Here is a 21486-nt window from a genome sequence, read left to right on the forward strand (position 1 = left end):
GTGTACCTGACTTTGATGCCTTGTTCATCCTCATTGCAAGCATGTGACAACATAGCTGAAAACATCATGCTAAGGGCAGCTAGGTGGCACAGTGGATAGAGCACCGGCCCTAAAGTCAGGAGGACCTGAGTTCAAATCTGGCCTCAGACCAAACACTTGACACTTACTAGCTGTATGACCCTTGGCAAGTCACTTAACCCCAATTGCCTAAAAAATGATCATGCTAAAAAGTATGGGAGCAAGCACATAGCATTGTTTCACTCCACTGGTGACTGGGAAAGCATGAGAGCATTGTCCATTATCCACAACTCTGGCAAGTATGCCTTCATGAAATTGACCTACAATGCTGATGAACTTCCCTGGGAAGCCAAATTTTGACATAAATTTCCATAAGCCCTTACCACTGACAGTATCAAAGGCCTTGGTCAGATCTACAAATGTTGTTCACAGACCTCTCTTCTGCTCCTGGCATTTCTCCTGGAGTGGTGGGGCAGCAAACACCATATCAACCATTCCTAGGCCCTTTCTGAAGCTACACTGGCTCTCAGGTAGATGACCAACTTCCAGGTGAAGGATCAACCTATTAAGGAGGACTCTGGCAAGAATCTTGCCAGCAATGACTAAGAGAGACACTCCTCCCCACCGTGATTGTCACAGGACAATCTATTTCCTTTACCTTTATAGAGATGGACAATGGAAGCATCCTTGAACTCCTGGGGGATAACTTCCTCTTGCCATATAACCTGGACAATTTCAGTCAGTTTTCGTACGAACAATGGACCCCCTACCTTGTAAATCTCAGCTGGAATAAAATCAGCACCAGGGACTTTGCCACGCGAAAGGAGCCTAATGGCATTCAAAACCTCTTCAGTTGGAACTTCACCTGGGAGGGATTTGCTTCAACCTGAGGTAAATGGTCAATGGCTTCAGCATTGATTGATGATGGTCTGTTGAGAACATTGTGGAAGTGTTCAGCCCATCTCTCTAGGATCATGTCTTTACCACTAATCAATGTGGTTCCATCAGCACTGAGTAATTGAGGTGCACCATAGGTCTTTGGCCCATAAATAGCCTTCAGGGCATCATAAAGTGTTTTGGATGTTATTATCAGCATAAAACTTAATTTCATTTGCCTTCTTACTGAGCCAAGAATCCTGCATCTCTCTAAGCTTTGCTTGTGCTTTACTTTTGATAGAATTAAATGCTGTCTTCTTATAGATGGATAAACTATTCTGCTGGTAAATCCTGTGGAATTCTCATTTTTCATTTAGCAGCTTCTGAATTTCCCCATCATTTTCATCAAACCAGTTTTGATGTTTGCGAGTGTTCTGATCCAGATGAGAAAATGCAGTGCTATACATCAAATCTCTGAAAGCTGCCCACTTCTTTTTTCATCCATTGCTGCTAACCATATGTTGCCTCAACTTTCCCTCTAAGTTAGAACAAACTGTTCCCACTTAGAGAAGAGCTCTAATCTGTTAATATTAATTCTTCTGGTAGCCATTTTGCATTAGGGACACTGCTTTTGTTGAATATGAATATTTAGCTTGTCTGTGATCAGTCCAGCACTCTGCACCACACGTTGCCTTCATCACTCTCACATCCTATCTCTTCTCCTTACAATCATATAGTATATTAAATTCCAATGTCTTTGCTGCAGGGATGTATCCACGAAGTTTTATTGTGTTTAGATAAAAGGAAGACAATGTTGGTGGTGAGGTAATGAGATGCACAGGTCTTCAGTAGTAAGTGACCATTGCTGCTGCCATTTCCAACTCCATAGTCTGAGTATACTCTAGCATCAAAGTCACCCAGAATTATAAGTGTGTCCTCTTTTGACATGTTGATGATAAGGGTCTCCAGGTCTTCATAAAATTTTTCTTTAACCTCAGCAAAGTTTGACATGGTGGGACCATAGGCACTGATGATGGTGGTTTCCTGCATGTGGCAATTGCATTGTCATGACCTTGTCATTCATTCCTTTTGGTAGGCATACAAGTTTATTGACTAGATTAGTTTTGATGGCAAAACCTACACCAGCTTCACAGTGCTGGCCACTCCAGAAAAACATGTATCCAGCTCCAACATCAGTAAGCTGACCTTCATTTGCCATCCTTGTTTCACTCAGGGCTGCTATTTGGATGTGATACCTGCTGAGTTATCCTGCAACGAGAGCTGTTTTTCTTTCACGTTTACTGGACTTCGTGTTGTCTATAAGTGTGTTCACATTCCATGTACCAATGGTGAGTGGAATTGTCTTTGCAGATGTTTTTGTACATTTTTTTTGTTTCAACCACAGAGTGGGATTCCCTACCTGACACAGTAATTAGGCCAGGGTTGGGTAAGCAGACAATTTTTAGAACACCTTTTCTAGCCCCTTCCTCACACTAGGAGGTGAGCAGTATGATCCTTAAAAGGCTGCTTAGACACTCAGGGGGCTGCTGAATCCCACTATTGCTTCCAGTGAGAAACAACCCTATGGCCTGGGCTACCTGTGTGCAGCATTGTGACTACAGCTCTCAGTGTATCTGCATCTGCTGCTTCATCACTTGCCTGCCACCACAAGACTTTGAGATAGGTAAAGGGACAGAATGGTATGGGTGATGTCCTTTGATTTGTGCATATATTGGATTTAAGTGAGGCAGAATTGCACAAAGTCATCAGCCTCGCTCTGTCCTCCAGAGTCATCACAGTCCAGTGGCAGGATAGAATCAAGATGACTGGTGATGGCTCAAGATACAGTGGATGACCCTGGTGTCTTTGATGTCTAACCAAGCCCTAAGCATGCCACAGCTCCTGCTTCAGCTGCCTTCATGGCCTTTGGAACAAATTGTTCTCATCCACCCGTTCCACCAAGGGAAGTCTTCAAAGTCTTCACATGCTTGAGGTAGACACCCCCCAACTCACTAACAAGTTAGAGATTTCTTGGTTACCCTAGACCTGGTTTAGCCCATCTGCCGAAACAGTTTACCAGGGTGTGGCCGATAAGCATGCTACAGCTTCTTGAAGCCACAGGTGAGAGTTAGGCGGAACAGGTGGACACCAGGAAAAGCAGCCCTGAAAAGGGCTCGGCAACCTACACACCAGAGGAACCAGTCTTCCCTGAATGTACCTTACACTCCATTTAAAACATAAAATCTTATGGAAGTGAATGTTAAAAACTAAAAATAAATTAATTAATTTTTTAAAAAGATTAGAAGGAAAGCAGAAAACTCAGAAACAGTTTTTCAGCTGGTGTTTCTGATAAAGGCCTCATTTCTCAAATATATAAAGAACTGAGTCAAATTTATAAGAATACAAGTAATTCTCCAATTGATAAATGTTCAAAGGAGCAGGCAGTTTTCAGATGAAGAAATTAAAGCTATCTATAGTCATATGAAAAAATGTTCTAAATCATTATTGATTAAAGAAATGCAAATTAAAACAACTCTGAGGTACCACCTCACACCTATCAGATTGGCTAACATGACATAAAAGGAAAATGGTAAATTTTGGAGAAGTGGAAATATTGGAACACTAATGCATTGTTGGTAGAGTTGTGAACTGATCCAAACCATTCTGGAGAGCAATTTGGAACTATGCCCAAAGAGCTATAAAACTATGCATACCCTTTGATCCAACAATACCACTACTAGGTCTGTATCCCAAAAAGATCATAAAAATTGGGAAAAGGTCACACACATACAAAAATATTTATAACAACTTTTTTTTGTGGTGGCCAAGAATTGATTAATGGGATGCCCATCAATTGGGGAATGGCTGAACAAGTTGTGGTATATGAATATAATGGAATATTATTGTACTCTAAGAAATGATGAGCAGGCAGATTTCAGAAAACCCTGGAAGATCTTACATGAACTGATGCTGAGTGAAGTGAGGAGAACCAGGAAAATATTGTCCACAGTAACAGCAACACCGTGCGATGTTCAACTATGATAGACTTGACTCTTCTTATCAATACAATGATCCAGGACAATTTCAAAAGACTCATGATAGAAAATGCTGTCCACATTCAGAGAGGGAACTATGGAATCTGAGCACAAATCCAAGCATACTATTTTCACTTTTTTTTGTTTTATTTTCTTTCTTGTGGTTTTTCCCTTTTGTTCTATTTGACTAATGTGGAGATATGTTTAACATCATTGTACACTATAGCCTATATCTGACTTCTTGCCATCTTGGGGGCGAGGGAGGGAAGGAAGGAAAAAAATTTGGAACTCAAAATCTTTAAAAATTAATGTCAAAAACTAAAAAACTAAAAATAAAAAAGAAAGAAAGAAAGAAAGAAAAAGCCTCATTATCTTTCTGCCCAAACCCTATCCACTTTCTAACTTCCCTATTACTACTGAGGTTACCACCATCCTCCTCATAACTCAAGTTTGCAACCTTGATGTCATCCTCAACTCTTTACTCTCACCCCACAGATCCTATCTGTTAACACATTTGTAACTTTTACTTCAAAAATACTTCTTGTGTACTCTTCGCTCACACAGAAGTCCTCTTTTTTTGTGCTCATATAGGTGCCATCCTAGTTCAGACACTCATCACTTCTGGCTCTGACTACAATAGCCTTCTTACTAGTCTCCTTGACTCAAGTCCCTCCCTACTCTAATATATTCTCTACTCAGCTGTCAAAGTAATTCTATAAAGCATGAATATGGTCATGTTTCCCCACCTCCAACTCGGGTAGCTCTCGTTGTTCAGGTGTTTCAGCTCCAGTTGTGTCCAACTCTTCATGACTTCATTTGGAGCTTTCTTGGCAAAAAGATACTGGAGTGGTTTACCATTGCCTTCTCTAGCTCATTTTACAGAGGAAGAAACTGAGGCAAACAGGGTTAAATGACTTGCCCAGTGTTACATAGCTGGTAAGTGTCTGAAGCCGGATTTGAACAAGGGTCTTTCTGACTCCTGACCTGTAGCTCTATCCACTGTGCCACCTGGCTGCCCAGGGAGGTCAACTAACTACCATTTACTCTAGGATAAAGTATAAATGCTTCTATTTGGTATCCAAAGTTCTTCCTAATAAAGCCCCTTCTTATCTTCAGTCTTCTTATACTTTACTTTTCTCCATATCCTCTACTATGTAGTTAACTCTAGTTCACTTGCTATTCCTCAACAAGGCACCAATCTCCCATCGTCATTCTTTTGTGCTATCTGTCTCATATGTCTGGAACACTCTGCTCCTTCATCTCTTCTACGTCCTAGATTTCCTGGCTTCCTTCAAGACTCAGCTCAAATCCCATTTTCTGTGTGTTGTCTTTCTTGGTCCTCCCAGCTGTTTATACCTTCCCCTCTAAGGTTCCATCTTCCCCATATATGTCTTCTATGCACCTAGTTATTTATATGTCATCTCCCTCATTAGAATGTGATCTCCTTGAGGAAAGGGCCTTTTTTTTTTACATTCTTTGTATCCCCAGAACTTAGCACAACACCTGGCACATAGTAAATATTTGATAACTGCTTGTTGACTGATTGAATGTATGGATTAGAATACATCAAGGTTCTTACTCTTCAGGGGGGGAAGGTCTGTGTGTGTGACATAGATAACAATACAGTGGGGGTTTTGCCTACATTTGTAATGGAAGAAAATACTAAATTGCAGTTAAAAATTACTGAAAATTAAAAAGTAATTTTTTCCTATTCATTTTTATAGACCTTCTGAAACGTATTCACAGACCTCTAAGCTGTCCATGGATCCCAAAATAAGAACTCCTAAATTGAATCAATGCTGAAGTCTCTCAAACTCTCAAATTCTATAATTCTATGAATCATAGAATCTTTAAGTTAAAACATTATCTAGTCCTAGCTTCTTACTAATCTTGGAATTTTACCCATAGCATTCCTAAGAATTGGTTACCTAATCACTATTTAAATACCTTTAGGGACTAGGAGTTCATCACTTCATAAGGCAATAATTCTACTTTGCCTATTGCCTATCATTAGGAAGTTATTTCTTACATTGAGACCACAGCTGTCTCTTTATAACTTGGATTTGGTAGAATAGCAGTAACAACTGTGGCAGCGGCAACTATAGTAATAGGAGTAGGAGTAGGAGTAGTAGTTGTAATTGTAGTTGTAGTTGTAGTTGTAGTTGTAGTTGTAGTTGTAGTAGTAATAGTAGTAGAGTAAACTGAGGCCCATGGAAGGCGGTGACTTTCCCAAGATCTACTATCCAGCCCTAATCTCTTCTCTGAGCACTAGTCTTCAATCACCAACTACCTCTTGGACATTTTAAATTCAATATGTCCAAAATAGAACTTATTATCCTTTCTCCCAAACTGTCCCCTCTTCCCAACTTCTCTGTAACTGTGGACAGACTACTATCCTCTCAGTCACCTAAGCTCATAACGTAAGTGTCAACCTCAGCTCCCTTTTTGTAGTCCCTCCATATATCCAATATGTTGCTAATTCTTGGTTGATTCTTCCTTGGCATATGTCTCCTCCTCTGAGATCACACAGTTGTACTTCTGATGCAAGTTCTCATCACTTCACACATGGACCGCTTTGATGGCCTCCTGGTAGGTCCCCCTGCTTTGAGTTTCTCCAAATTCTAGTCTATCATCCACTCAGTAGCCGAATTATCTCCTTAAATCACAAATCTGACCAGGCATGTGCTACTAAATGTTAAAGAACTGTTCCCCCCCCCCAAAAAAAGTATGCACAACACATTTGAAAGTTTAATAAGTAGGATTAACATGTCCTCCATCACTCTCTTCAATCTAGAAATCAGTATAATATTAAACCAATATCTGATCTGTAATCTTTGCAATTTTTGAGATACAAATACTCAAAATGAAATTTTAATAATTGGTTCTGCCTAGCTGGTAGGAGATGGCTATAGCACATCTCAGAACTATGTTATGTTCCTATTCAAGAAACTTAAATGGCTCATTATTATTTCCTGGATCAAATATAAAATACTATTTGGGACTTTTAAAACCTTTCATAACCTGCCTCTGTCCCTTCCAGTCTTCTTACACCTTATTCTCCCCAGTGTACTCTGCTATCCAGTGATATTGACCTTCATGCTATTCCTCCCCATGGCATTTCATCTCCTGACCTTGGCCATTTTCATTGGCTGTTCCCCATGCCTGGGATGCTCTTCTCTCTCATCTTTGCCTCTTGGCTTCCATGACTTCCTTCAAGACTTACCCCAAATCCCACTTCCTGTAAGCAGTTTTTCCCAGTCCCTTCTTCCCCCCACTGCTAGTGTCTTATCTCTGAGATTACTTCCAATTTACATTGCATACACTTTGTCTATAAATAGTTGTTTACATGTTATCTCTCCCATTAGATCATGAGCATCTTGAACAAGCTTTTTGCCTTTATTTTTTATCTCTAGTGCTTAGTACAGTGACAGATACATAGTAAGTGCTTAGCACAGCCTTCTTGATTGATTGCCCCCAGAGAATGTTAGTGCTCCAAAAGGCTCCAAGTTCTAGAGCGCTTTACCTAGAATCATAGCTAAGCTCTTATTTTCTTAAGGCAGAGGATTCTTAATCTTTTTTGTGTCATGGACCCCTTAGCATTTACTAAAGCCTATAGACCCTTTCTCAGATTTTTAATACTTCAAATAAAATAGATAAGATTCCAGAGAAAGTCTATTATATTGAAATTAAAATATTCAAAAAGCTAATTTACTACCCACAGGATAAGGATACCTGGACTAGTGCCTCCTACTACAAACTGCTTCCCCCCACCACTTAGACAGACAGACATGACAGAGTACGGACCCATGTTGAGATCTTTGCCCCTTACCCCCAAAAGATTTTGGGTCCCATTTGTCTATGGGCCCTAAAAAAAAAACCCACTTTGGACTCTCCTTGAATTTTCCCACTTGATCAAGTAAGACTCTAGAGTTTGTCTGAGGCTATAATCCTATCAGCTGGCCTTTCATTATCTCCTACACCCAATCTCCCAATTCTCTGTTACCCTTAACCTAGCCCAGACCTTCATTGTCTGTTATCTTCCCACCCTTGATACCATCTAGACCCCATTCTCCCTTGGCCAGGTGGTTCTGGTCCAGTCACCCCATTTTATTGGCCACTCCCATCCAGATCCTCCCTAGACCCCTCCTTACAATCACCTCAGACTACTTGGCCTAGTAAATCCCTACTAGATCCTTCCCACAGTCTTTCTATACATAAGATCCACCTTGGCCACCATTAAGGTGCTCAGATTCTTAAAATCTGGCCAATAGCTGAGATTCAATCTGGCCCATGGCTCAGATTCAATTTAGCCCGCTTGTCAATGCTTGTCAATTCAGCATCTCAAATGTTCAGATTCCTTAAGAGTCTGGCCAATAGGGAGGATCTTTATTAAATCTTATCTTTGCCTGAAAGAAGGCTTGGGTGGGATTCATTTGGGCAGAACCTGCATATCACTGTTTTGGGATCCCAGCACCACTAAACCTCTAAACCTCAATAGACACATAGACAGACAGACAGATAGACAGACTGACACACACACAAACACACACACACACTCCTCACTTTTTGTCCTTTCAAAGTCTTTCCACTGCTGCCCTAGAACAGCTCCTGTTTTCCTGCTAGAGTCACAAAGGTTTTAAGGATATAATATATTGGGAGGGAAGGTAAAGTTTGTATCTTGGCCCATATACCTAGGCTAGCCTTAGAGCTTTCTTCCTTCCAGGTGTTTCAAAGTCGTTGTTCCAGGCAGGTTTGGGGTTTTCTGGTGGCTGGGTAGGAAAGTCCTGGGAAGGAGAGGGACCTGAGATAGCTAAGATTTCCCCATCTTTCACACATCCTAACAATGGCTCAGTAATCATATCAAGCAATCAATCAAAATGTATATATTAAATATCTACTACATGCCAGGCACTGGAGTGTGATAAGAGAATTTCTTGTTTAACTTTCTTATTGCCATCTACTAAAGATGAGCATGTCATATAGTTAGCTAGAGTTTACAAGATCAGGTTTAAGATATCAATAGTGCTAACCAGTTGTTCTCCTGTTTTACCTGATATTTTCTTCTTTTGTCATCTGTTTTTTGATGTGTAAATCCTTATCTTCCCTTATTTTTTCTTTGAAATTCCATTGTATTCATCCTACTTATGTAACCAAAATGTATGTAATATATATTAAAACTGGTGTTCAGTGCTCAATAATTTTTTCTTCAGTGACTCCTGTGCTCTTAATATAATGAGCTGCAATTTTACCATAGCTGTGCCTCATTGGTTTTTTGATTCACAGCAGTACCTAATCAATGGATCCTTGAACAATTTTTGTCATGAGACATAGAGTAACAAAAAATGAAACAATCCCCTGCCTTCAAGGATCTTACATTCTTTGGTGAGAGACAAAATGTATATATGGAAGTATGTGCAGAAAACATACTAATTAAGCAAATAAGTAATCACATATGATAACTCTATTATCACCTAAAGATGTAGTTCAACTAAGCCTGGTGATGTGAATTCATCTGGACCAGGACACTCGGACAGATATTCCCAGTGCCTACCATTGTACCTGACACATAAAAAGCACATAATCAATGGATATTGATTGCTTCTTAGATATGATCCATCGTTCTTTCCTGACAAGAACATAACTTGGATCTTTCCTTCCAGCAGAGGGGCAAGGGATATTTGTCTCTGGTTAGCTAAAAGTGTTTCCAGCAAAGTAAATTTCTGAGAAAAACTAAAATCCTTGTTACAAAATTCTTTCCCTTCAGAGTATGGAGTGCAAAGTCACAGAGGGAGAAATGGCGACAGGAAAGGAGGGAGGGAAGAGGGCAATTAAGCCTGTTCATTTCCATCTAACAAGGTGCTCAGGGAATCCATTCTTAGAAGCCAAAACCCTGGAATGTCCTCCCCTCCTCCCACTGTGATCTTCCCATAGGTCCTGATAAAACCTAATCTCTCCAGCACTTTAGTCGCTTCTGCCCTGGAAAGAATGTGAGTCATGGACCAGTTCTCAGTCAGGAATAGACTGGTGTAGAAAGTGGATGAGTGAAGGCCAAGGAGCCTGCTGTTTGGGCACATTGTCTCTGACATCAGCAACAACTTTCCCAGTAAGTGCTGACCCTAGAAACGCTTCAGCCTGCACTGCATATTGGGAGCGCATTCATTCATTTGTTCAACTTGCATTCATTAAGCACCTACAATGCAGGGTGCTGTGCTAGGCTCTGGGGATACAAAGACAAAAATCCTGCTCTCCAGGAGCTGAAACTCTATTAGGGAAAACAATATATACATGAATGTCAAGGAGAAAGAAGTACAAAGTAATTCCACTGGGAAGGGGAAGTGAGTATCAGAGTAGGCATTCTGAGGAGGTGGTATTTGAGGTGAACCTTGATGGAAGCCAGCACGATGCCCCTTTGCCAATACTTAAGCAAAAGTGCTGAAAAGTGGGAAAAGGCTGCCTCCTTCTGGTCCATCTCTGTTCCATCGCTAGGAGGGAGGTCACTTTATAAGGATGATTATGGTGGTGGTGGTCATAATAATGCTAACAAGAATAATAATGGCCTTCATCATCTCAATATTTCTAAAGCACTGATTAGTTTACAAAATGCTTTCCATTCATTAGCTCATTCTGTCTAGATAAAGAATGGGTGAGAGGAAATAATGTGGGTAATTGTGACTTTCCATAATGAGGAAACTGAGGCATGGAGAAGTTAAATGACTCTCCTAATATAAGTGACTTGTAAGTTAGTCAATCTATCGTTTAAAAAAAGACATTGCTTCCACTTCCAAATAACTTGTCCTCCACGAAAACTTTCCTTGTTACAAAGAAATATAGTTAGAGAAAATAAATGCAGTCTCTGGTTGTATTGGGGCAGCTAGGTGGTACAGTGGATAGAGTGCTGGGCCTGGAGTCAGGAAGACTCATCTTCCTGAGTTCAAATCTGGCCTCAGACACTTACTAGCTGTGTGACCCTGGGCAAGTCATTTAACCTTGTTTGCCTCAGTTTCCTCATCTGTAAAATGAACTGGAGAAGGAATGGCAAACTACTACAGTATCTTTGCCAAGAAAACCCAAAATGAGGTGACAGAGAGTTGGACATCTCTGAAAAACAACTGAACAACAACAAATTGGTTGTATTAAGAGAGGCACATCTTCCTAGAATAAAGAAAAAAAGATGACAATGCTACAGTAATTTGCCCTGCTCAGACCACATCCGAGCTATTGTGTTTAAGTATGTGTGCCATATTTTAGGGTTAACATTAATAGGGCAAGTCAGGTAGCATAGTAGAAAGAGTTCTGGGTCTGTAATCAGGAAGACCTGAGTTCAAATCCTGCCATACTAGCTATGGCAAGACACTTAATAAGTGTCCAGTTGTGGCAAGACACTGGTCAAGACACTTTACATCTCTGAAACTCAGTTTCCTTAATTATGAAGTGGGGATAATAATAGAACCTACTTCCCAGGATTGTTGGATAAAATGAGATGATATTTGTAAAATGCTTTGCAACATAAATGCTATTATGATTATTATTAGTAAGTAACAAAGTATACAAAGAAGGAAAACCAGGATGATGAAAGTCCTCGAATCTAAGTCAAATAAGGATTGGTTGTAGAAAGTGGTGAGGTTTAGCTTGGAGAAGAGATGGCTCAGAGAGACTCTGAAAGATGAACATAGAGGAAGGAGTTAGACTTGCTTAATTTTAGCCCAGAAAGTAGAACCAGAGCAGCAATGGATGGAAGTGGCAAAGAGGTAGACTGAGGCTCTATTTCAGTTAAAAAAAGTCAATAAGAGCTAACCCAAATTTGAATGGAATACCTTAGAAGGTGTGAGATCTTTAAGGAGAAGCTGGATGTTTACTGATTGTGTATGCTATAATGAGGATAACTTGGAATAGATGGTCCCTGAGGCCCTTTCTAGCACTGAAATGCTGTGATTTTGTGAAATCAAGATATTGGCCATGTCCGATAGAATATATAGCGTTCCGTACCCTCAGTCCTACCACTTCTGTACAAAGAGAAGAGAAATACCTTTCTTCGTAAGTCTCCTTGGAACTAAGATGGAGTGCATTCATTTGGCTTCTGATAACTTTGGATGTCTTAGCTAGTCAGTGTCTCCAGCTCCAAGCTGAGCTCCCCACTCAGACCTAACCTCAGTTCTGGCTCTGGATTCTGTCTAGTTGTCCTGTTCTCCACAGTGCAACTGCTGCTTGTGGTCATTCTGCCTCTAACTGCCCTCTCCGTTGTCCTTGTGCTCCTACCACATGTTCCCTGTCCCTATCAGGCTCCATAAAAGTTATTCTCAACACAAAAGTTCCTTCAGTACTCCGATCATCTAACATCTCAACTGCGTGGACATTAGGATGCTCCCTCCACCAACAGGAATCCCAATCCCTCTGATGCTGATCTGCATAGATATCGGAGGTGGAAACCTATATCCCCAGGTGGCAGAGCCTTTTGCTTATAAGCCTCTCATTTCTGAGCTAGGATAGATCTCCTTAGACAGACACACATCAAAGAGGGGAGGGTGGGGAGGGATGTCTTTCAAGCCTTTCATATTTGGTGGGACTTGCTTGAGGGCATGAGTGCTGATGGCCATCTGCAATACACATAAGTCATTGGAGGAGGACTTTGAGGGGACAAGGGAAGAGAGAATCCTTAAACAATAAATAAGGCCCAAGGACTCAAAGTGCACAAATGTTCATATAACTTTTTGATTTGCCTATTCTTCTCCAAGTTTAGCACAGGAATCAGGTGTGGCTGAGGAGATATAACATTAGCCATTACATGGAGTAACCTGTGGTGAATAAATGCATAAGCATTTATTAAGTGTTTTATGATGACAGTGGCATTGTTCTAGATGCTGGGAAAGCAAATGGAAAGGACTAGAAGTTCTTAGCTTTTTTTGGATCGTGGATCCCTTTGGCAGTGTGGTGAAGCCTATAAACCTCTTTTCAAAATGTTTTTTAAAACATAAAATAAAATGCATAAGATGACAAATGAAAGCAATTATACTGACATGCAATTGTTACTGCAGGATTTAAACTCAGATCTTCTTGACTCCAGGCCTAGACCTCTATCCATCTAGATGCCTCCCTTAAAAACATATGTGCATGGACAGGGAATTAAATGTGAATCTTATGTGCAGTAAGGGAGTCACCCTGGAGTCAGGAAGACCTAAATTCAAATACAACTTTCCTAGTTAAGTAACCCTGGGCAAGTCACTAAACCTCTACCTGCCTCAGTTTCCTTATCTCTAAAGTGGGGGTAATAATAGCATTACCTCCCAGAGTTGATTTGAGGACCAAAAAAGATAATATTTGTAAAGTGCTTTGCAAAACTTAAAGCACTATATAAATGCTATTTTTATTATCATTATCATTATTACTGTTTCTAACATCCTTCCCAAATGCTGCACCCATAACTCAACACAATTCTCCAATTGTACCCATGCCAATTAACTAATCAACCATCAGTGACCAAGCATTTATTAAGTATTTAGTGTGTACCTGACTCTGTTCTGTTAAATGTTGAGTATGCAAAGGCAAAAGCGAGATCCCTCTTTTGAAGGAACTCACATTCTAATGGAGGAGATACATAGCAAACAACTATGAAAATAAAAGTTATTTACCCTGCAAATGGAAGATAATCTCAAAGGGAAGCACTAGCAAAAAGTTGGAGTGGGGGAGGGTACCAAGAAAGGTCTTGCAAGAGGTAAGATTTGAAACTCAAAGTTTTAAAAACGAAAGTTAAAAAAAATTGTTTTCACATGCAACTGGGAAATAAGATATACAAGAAATAGGTTATAGAAATCTATCCTGCCCTACAGGAAAATTGAAGGGAAAGAGGATAAGAGAAGGGGGGAAAAGATAGAAGGGAGGGCAGATTAGGAGAAGGGATATTCAGAATGCATGCCATCCTGGGGTGGGGGGGAGGGATGAGATGGGGAGAAAATTTGAAACTCAAAATCTTGTAAAAGTGAATGTTGAAAACTAAAAATAAATTAATTAATTTTTGAAAAAAAGAGGTAAGATTTCAGCTGAGTCTTGAAGGAAACCAGCAAGTTTTTGGTGAGGAGAGATAGTGTGCTAGCCTTGGGAGACAACAGGATATGGGGCTTGAAGGCAGATGACTACAAAGCTATTACTTCCCTCATCTTGCAGGTAATCTCTCTCTTAAGATAGTTATTTTTTAGTTGTTACAACAACACACTGTCAACTTTTGTTGGTCACTTTCAGACAAACTGCTTTCTTTTCTTGATTCCCCTATATAGCCCCTTAAAAATAAGGCTATGTTTATTCCTATTAAATTTCATTTCATTAAGCCCAGACATCTTTGTAGATCTTAACGCCCTAATTGTTAGCTAAGACTCTCAGTTATGTCTTGCGAAAATTTGTTCTATATGCCAATGCTGCCACTATGGGCCAGTAAACTGATGGAACTGGGAAGACCTGAGTTAACCTTCTACCAGGAGTGGGCTGATAAACACATAACTATTAGATCTACCAAAAAAAAAAGTAGTATGATACTAAGTATGATTTAAGCTTAATCTGCATTACTAACATTTTCTTTATCACTTTGTTAAGTCTAGACCATCAACCAAATAATAAATGAAGCTCTGATTTTTAGTGTTTTCCAAAATTTAACAATTGACTATCACTAGCCATCAGAGCTAACTCCAGCACATTCTACCCAGCCCACCTTCTAAGGACAACAAATAGTTAAGAGATCCTTGTGAGTAAGGAAGCTGCAGTGTAGACTTGCGGCATTTTGAGTTAATGTTGACTCCAGGTGGATAGATTTGGGACTCAGGGAATGAAGAATAGAAAAGAGATTTTTAAACTTTTGGTGATAAGCTCTTGAGATGCCAGAGTAATTACTTTTTTAAATCTCCCTGATGGAATATTTTATTTATTTTCATCTTCCTGAACTGTTTTAATAGTGCTAAGAAATGTTTCTACTGGAGAGTATGGAAATATGTTTTTAGTTTAAAAAAACTGCTTGTTAGAACCCTCTGGTTTATGCACAAGTGATCCATTGGACCAGATGTGGAACAGTAGCCTGGACATTTGCCTTCATCCAAGTCATTGACGTTAGAACAGATCCAAGACTAGATACCAGGAGACCTTTTTAGTTGATCTTGACTCATTAATTATGACTTTAGGGGTCTATCAATTCAAACAGTTATGATCAATCTAACCCTAACACCATTTAGTCCCCATCACTGTTTGGGGTGGCACGGGAGGGGGGATGTGGGGGAAGAAGAGGATCCATCAGGCCTTCTTTATCCCAGTGATGTCTCATCTGGGCTGATGCAGTCGGTGGGATGGCAAGTGTAAGGGAACTGAGAGCAAAGAGTCCTTGTAGCTCCTGGTTGTTGTGGGTGGTTTGAGGTGTTTTGCATTGGGGAATGCCCAACTCATGATATATTCTCTTTATATTTTCCTTTTCCTCCTGAGAAATGAGAAATCAAACCAGCTTCTTAGAATTTCTCCTCCTGGGCCTGTCAGACACTCCAGAGCAGCAACAATTCTTCTTCAGGCTGTTTCTGGGCATGTACCTCATCGGGACACTGGGAAACCTGCTCACCATCCTGGCAATTGGCTTTGATTCCCGCCTCCATGCTCCCATGTACTTCTTCCTCTCCAACTTGTCTTTCCTTGATCTCTGTTTCACTTCCACCACAGTTCCCAAAATGTTGATGAATTACCTGTTAGGGAGTAATGTAATCTCCCATCCAGAATGCTTGGCTCAAATGTATTTTATTAATGCTTTTGGTGCATCAGACAGCATCCTCCTCTCTGTGATGGCCTATGACCGCTACCTGGCTGTCTGTCACCCTTTACACTATGGCACAGTCATGACCTCACAACTTTGTGCCCTGTTGGTGACTGTGCCTTGGGTTTCTGCTCACCTCATTGCAATGGTTCATAGCATATTTATACACCATCTATCCTTCTGTACAAATAATAAAATCCCTCACTTCTTCTGTGACATAAATACCTTGATAAAAATCTCATGTTCTGATACACACATTCATGAAATGTTAGTTCTTTTTTTAGGAGGGCCAGTAGTTTTAATTCCCTTCATATGCATTGTAGTCTCTTACACTCCTATTGCTTCTGCTGTGTGGAAGGTCCCATCAGCTAGTGGAAAATGGAAGGCTTTTTCTACCTGTGGGTCTCACCTCTCTGTGGTCACTCTTTTTTATGGAACTGTCATTGGTGTGTATTTCAATCCCACATCCACCCACACAAGCCAGAAAGACATGATAGCAACTGTGATGTATACAGTGGTCACCCCTACACTGAACCCTTTCATCTATAGCCTCCGGAACAATGACTTGAAAGGAGCCCTGGGGAAGCTCCTTGGCTTGAAATATTTCTCCAAGAGACAATTATTATGATTTTTGCCCTATTTCAACATAGATGAATATTTCATGGAGATAATGAATGATTGATTACTGTCAGCTGGGAGGGAGTCCATTAGTGTTGTGTAAAATGGCTCTCTGTCTTCAATGCTATTATGTTCAACACTTATATTGATGAACTCAATAAATATAAGCATTATGAAGACAAACACAGGATGCTTGTATAATTTGTAGATGATATGAAGCTAGGAGGAATAGTTTATGTTTTGAATGAAAAGATTGGGATACAAAATATTTCAATAAGCTGGAACAATGGACCCATTCTAATAAAATATGGATAATTAGATAAGATTGAATTGAATAGGCATAAATCTAAAATTATACATTTTGGTTCAAAATTTCAATAGCACAAGCACAGAGTAGGATTGATATTACTAAGAAAACAGCTCATATGGAACCAGATTTGGGATTTTAGTGGGCAAAATGTGATTTAACAAATGGAAAACAAGATCTTAAAAGAAACTAATGTGATCTTAAATTGTATGAAGAGAAAGATAACATATAAGATGAGGAAGATGATCATTTTGGTTCTCTTATTACAATCACACACCTAATGTATTATTTTGTGTTTTTCACCAGATTTAAAGAAAGACATTCATATGCCAGAGCATATTTAAAAGAGGGCAACCAGTAGACTAAGGGAAACAGAAATTAGAAACTATTTCATACAAAAATTGGTTGAAGGGATAGGAGACGTTTAGTTTGAAGAAATGGAAGGCTTTGGTGGTGGGGTGAGGGAACAGCATAATAGTCCTCAAGTATTTCAGGGGCTGTCACACAGAAGAAGTCCAGGTATTTTGTTGGGATCCAGAAAGCTAAGGTAGGATCAATGAACAGGAATTACAGGAAGGCAAATTTCACTTGGAATGGGAGGGAACCTTCTTCATAATGTGAGTGATATGGAGGTGCAGTAGAGGACTTAAAAAGTGGTAAACTGTTCATAAATAAAGGTCTTGACTTGAAGGTATTCAAACAAACCCTGGACAATCACTCTTTTAGGATATTTTAGAGGGGGTTCTTAATTACAGATTGCACTAGATGATTTCTTATATTTTCCCAACTATGAGACAACATGATTCTATAATAGTATTTACAAATTATATCTTCCTTAAAATAATGAAGTGAATAAGTTAACTACTCTTTATATGATCAAAGACATCATAGATGTAAAAGGAGCATGATCTAAAGAAAAAGGAAACAAATAAGCATGATACATAACTTTTTGACATTTTTTCTATTGTTATCAATTACTACTCAATTCTGATTGCATTGTTATTTTAACAAAAATTGTATCTTATTGTTTTAGTTGGGACATCAAAACTTAGAACAAAAATTGACTTCTTAGGCATTGGCAGCCTTTAATATATTAATGGACTTCATTAGGACTTTATCCATTCTCCAGAATTGTCCTTCCTATTTATTAGTTCTATTCATGGTGAAAGTCTAACAGTCCTTCCATACTTGATATTTTGTGCTCAAATTGTGGGGAAATATCTCCTCAACTATGAATCATCATCAACAGCAGCAACCAAAAAAAGCTATTAAATATCTACTTTGTGTCAAACCAAAACCAGACAATAGGGACAGAGCAAAAATATTTGGCAGAGTAGAAAAACGTGAATCCACTGTGGCAAGTCTAACTAAAGGGGGGAAAAGACCATAATAGATAAGGAATGCAAATATAAAGAAGTGAAGAATATTCTGGAAGAAGAAAAAAGCAATAACATTAAAAAAATGATCTATATACAAGAAAATACGCTGATCTTGAAGACAAGATGTGTAAAGACAACTTAGGAATTATAGGGTTCCCATTTTGGAGAGCGCTTTGGAATTATGCCCAAAGGGCTATAAAAATGTGCATACCCTTTGACCCAACAATACCACTTCTAGGGCTGTGTCCCAAAGAGATCAAAAAAATGGGAAAAGGTCCCACATGTGCAAAAATATTTATAGCATCTCTTTCTGTGCTGGCAAAGAATGAGAAATTGAGGGGATGCCCATCAATTGGGGAATGGCTGAACAAGTTGTGGCATATACATGTAATGGAATATTATTGTGCTACTAGAAATAATGAGCTAACAAACTTCAGAAAAACCTGGAAAAACTTGTATGGACTGATGCTAAGTGAAGTGAGCAGAACCAGGAGAACATTGGATACAGTAACAGCCACATTGTAGGATGACTATTATTGATAGACTTAGCCCTTCTCAGCAGTACAAGGATTGAAGACATCTCCAAAGGTCTCATGATGGAAAATACTATCCACATCCAAAGAAAGAATATGGAGTTTGAAAGCAGATCAAAGCATACTATTTGCTCTTTTTTTCTTCTGTTTTGTTTTGTTTTTTCCTTCTTGTGGTTCCTCCTATTGACTCTAATTCTTCTTTACAACATGACTAATATGAAAATAGGTTTGATAAGAATGTATACATAGGGCCTATATCAGATTGTATGCCCTCTTGGGGAGGAAAGTGTGGAGGGAGGAGGAGAAAAATTAAAACTCAAAAGATTATGAAAGTGATTGTTGAAAATTAAAACTAAATTAATTAATACAAAAAAAATTATAAAGTTCCAAGAAGAATGACAATGATCCTTTTCAGGAGTGAGAAGTCCATCTTAGGGTGTTAGATTATACATATTTTTGGACTTTTTTGATGTATTGATCAGTTATGCTCATTTTTTCTTCTTCTTTTTCCTTTGTCTTTAAAAACACTTTATTATATGAAATGGTGCCTAGGAGGGAGAAGAATAGTAGGGGAAATGATTATGGTATAAAAAGAGTAGACCAATAAAAATTTATTTTAAAATTAATGTTTTACCCTTGCACCCAACAATACTACTACTAAGTCTGTATCCCAAAGAGATAAAAAACAAAAATATTTACAAAAATATAGCAATTCTTCTAGTGGCAGCAAAGAAGTGGAAATTGAGGGGATGTATATCAATCAGACAATGGCTGAACAAGGAGTTGTATAGGGTTGTGGTGGAATACTATTGTGCTCTAATAAATTATGAGAAGAATGCTCTCAAAAAAAACTGGAAAATTTTACATAAACTGAAGCAAAGTGAAATGAATACAACCAGGAGAATATTGTACACAGTAATATTGTAACATGATCTAACTGTGACTAACTTAGTTATTCTTAGCAATACAATGTCATTCTAAGACAATTCCATGGGACTTATGATGAAAGGTGATGTTCATCTCCAGAGAAACAACTGGTGGACCCTGAGTGCAGATCAAAGATACCTTTCTTTACTTTCTTTATTTGGGAGGAGAGGGGTTTGGTGTTTTCTTTTGAAAGCATGACTCATATGGAAATGTGTTGTGCATGAGTACACATATTTAACCTATGTCAAATCACTTGACTTCTCAATGAGGGGGAGGGGAGAGAGAGAATTTGGAATTCAATTTGAAAAAAATGTTAAAAATTATTTTTAGATGTAAATGTGGAGAAATAAAATATTAAAAAAGAAAAAAAAAGCTTTCTGAATTGCACTGAATTGGCCCAGGAATATATTAAAAGCTGAGGAGGCTCAATGGACTCGAAGTTTCCTGTGTCCTTCCCCAAAGGTCTCAAACATACAGTATTTCAGATTGGAGAGTGGAGAGGAGCTGGTTCCTCTCAACAACCAGTCCTCCTCCCCGTTGTCTTTCCTACCTCAGTTAAAAAGCAAAATGATCTTGAATAAGTTTGACTTGAAATGAATTTTCTTCATAGCAGACAAGTATGAGCTCCTGAGTCTAGTTTTGAAAGGAGATGAGAAGGAAATTGAGCTCTTGAATGAATGAGAAATTGTCTGTGAGCTCACTCTTCCAAACATTTTGTGGTTTTTATGCATGGCAGAACCAAGTCTTGGGTTTCCAGGGCTTAGGCCTTAGAAAAGCAGTTGCCTTAGCATCTGTGGGGCAACCTATTGAGTGGTAGAGTTCTCATAGCAGATTTGTATCCCCCCATATAGTCACTTGCTCATATTCTGTGTATCTCCTGTTCTGGTTTCTATTAACTATAGTTAACTCTGCTATTTAAGGAATAGCGTCACTAATTGTTCTATACTTCACTGAAAAAAATCAAGACCATTAGCCTAGAGCTGTCCAGTCTTCCCTTCTTTCAGTCTCTCATCAATTAAACACTTCTTCCTTCACCCCTGTCTGTCATGAAGACCCATCCCTTTCTGTTTCTTCAGAAGATTTCCCCCTCTGTCATTGCTACTCTCCCACTAATCTCCAGTCTCTCTCCCTATCTACTGGCTTTTACCTATTGCCTACAAACATGTCCATATCTCCCTAATTCTTAAAAAATCCCCACTTCATCCTACCATTCCTGTAACCTATTACATCATTTATTTCCTCTATTTTCTTGGCTAAACACCTTGAGAAAACATCTACTTAGAGATGCCTCTGCTTCCTCTCCTCTTTTCTAAACCCTTTGCAATCTGCTTTTGAACTTATTCAACTGAAACTATTTTCTCCAAAGTCACCAATGATTCTTAAATTGACAAATTTAATGGCTTTTCCCTCAGTCCTTATCCTTTTCTACCTCTCTGCAGCCTTTGGCACTTTGGATCAGCCTCTTCTCTTTGATACTCTCCCCTCTCTAAGTTTTCATGCTGCTGCTCTCTCTTGTTTCTTCTCCAATCTGACTGCTCTTTCTCAGTTTCTTTGTTTTTCATGCAAGAGGTAGTCACTAGTCACATGTGTACTCTAGGTGTTTGTTCTTGACCTTCTCTTATTTCTCCATACTTTCTCCCTTGGGGATCCCATGAGCTTCTAAAAGCTCAATATAGTCTTTATGCAGATGTTTCCTAAATCTAATATTCCACCCTAACCTCTTTCCTGAGCTCCAATCTCAGGTCACCAACTGTGTCTTAGTTATCTCAACCTGAATGGCCTATTGGCATTTCTAATGCAACATATACAGTACAAAACTCATCTATCTTTCTTCCCAAACTTTGCCTTCTTCTGAACTTCCCAATCACTGTTAAGGGCTCCATCATATTTCCAATCACCTAGTTTTGAAAGCTAGATTTTGCCCTCAACCCGTTTTCCAAAGTCATTCCTCAAATCTATGCTGTTGGAAGTCTGATCGATTCCTCCTTGGTACATATTATCTCCTCTCCATTCACACAGC

The 21486-nt window shown here is 39.1% G+C and overlaps 1 protein-coding gene across 1 annotated transcript; it reads left to right on the top strand.

Moving 5' to 3' along the window:
- The first annotated feature begins 15385 nt into the window (after positions 1 to 15385).
- Positions 15386 to 16330, top strand: LOC114035038 (olfactory receptor 1361-like). The gene has a single exon (XM_027850963.1). It carries the CDS (start codon positions 15386 to 15388, stop codon positions 16328 to 16330), a length of 945 nt encoding a protein of 314 aa, XP_027706764.1.
- The last annotated feature ends 5156 nt before the right edge of the window (positions 16331 to 21486 follow it).

This window comes from Vombatus ursinus, unplaced genomic scaffold (assembly GCF_900497805.2).
Source record: "Vombatus ursinus unplaced genomic scaffold, bare-nosed wombat genome assembly UNPS02009173.1, whole genome shotgun sequence".
Classification (NCBI taxonomy): Eukaryota; Metazoa; Chordata; class Mammalia; order Diprotodontia; family Vombatidae; genus Vombatus; species Vombatus ursinus.

Excerpts from the sequence above, each read along its gene's own strand:
- LOC114035038 (XM_027850963.1), top strand. The coding sequence starts at position 15,386 with ATGAGAAATCAAACCAGCTTCTTAGAATTTCTCCTCCTGGGCCTGTCA.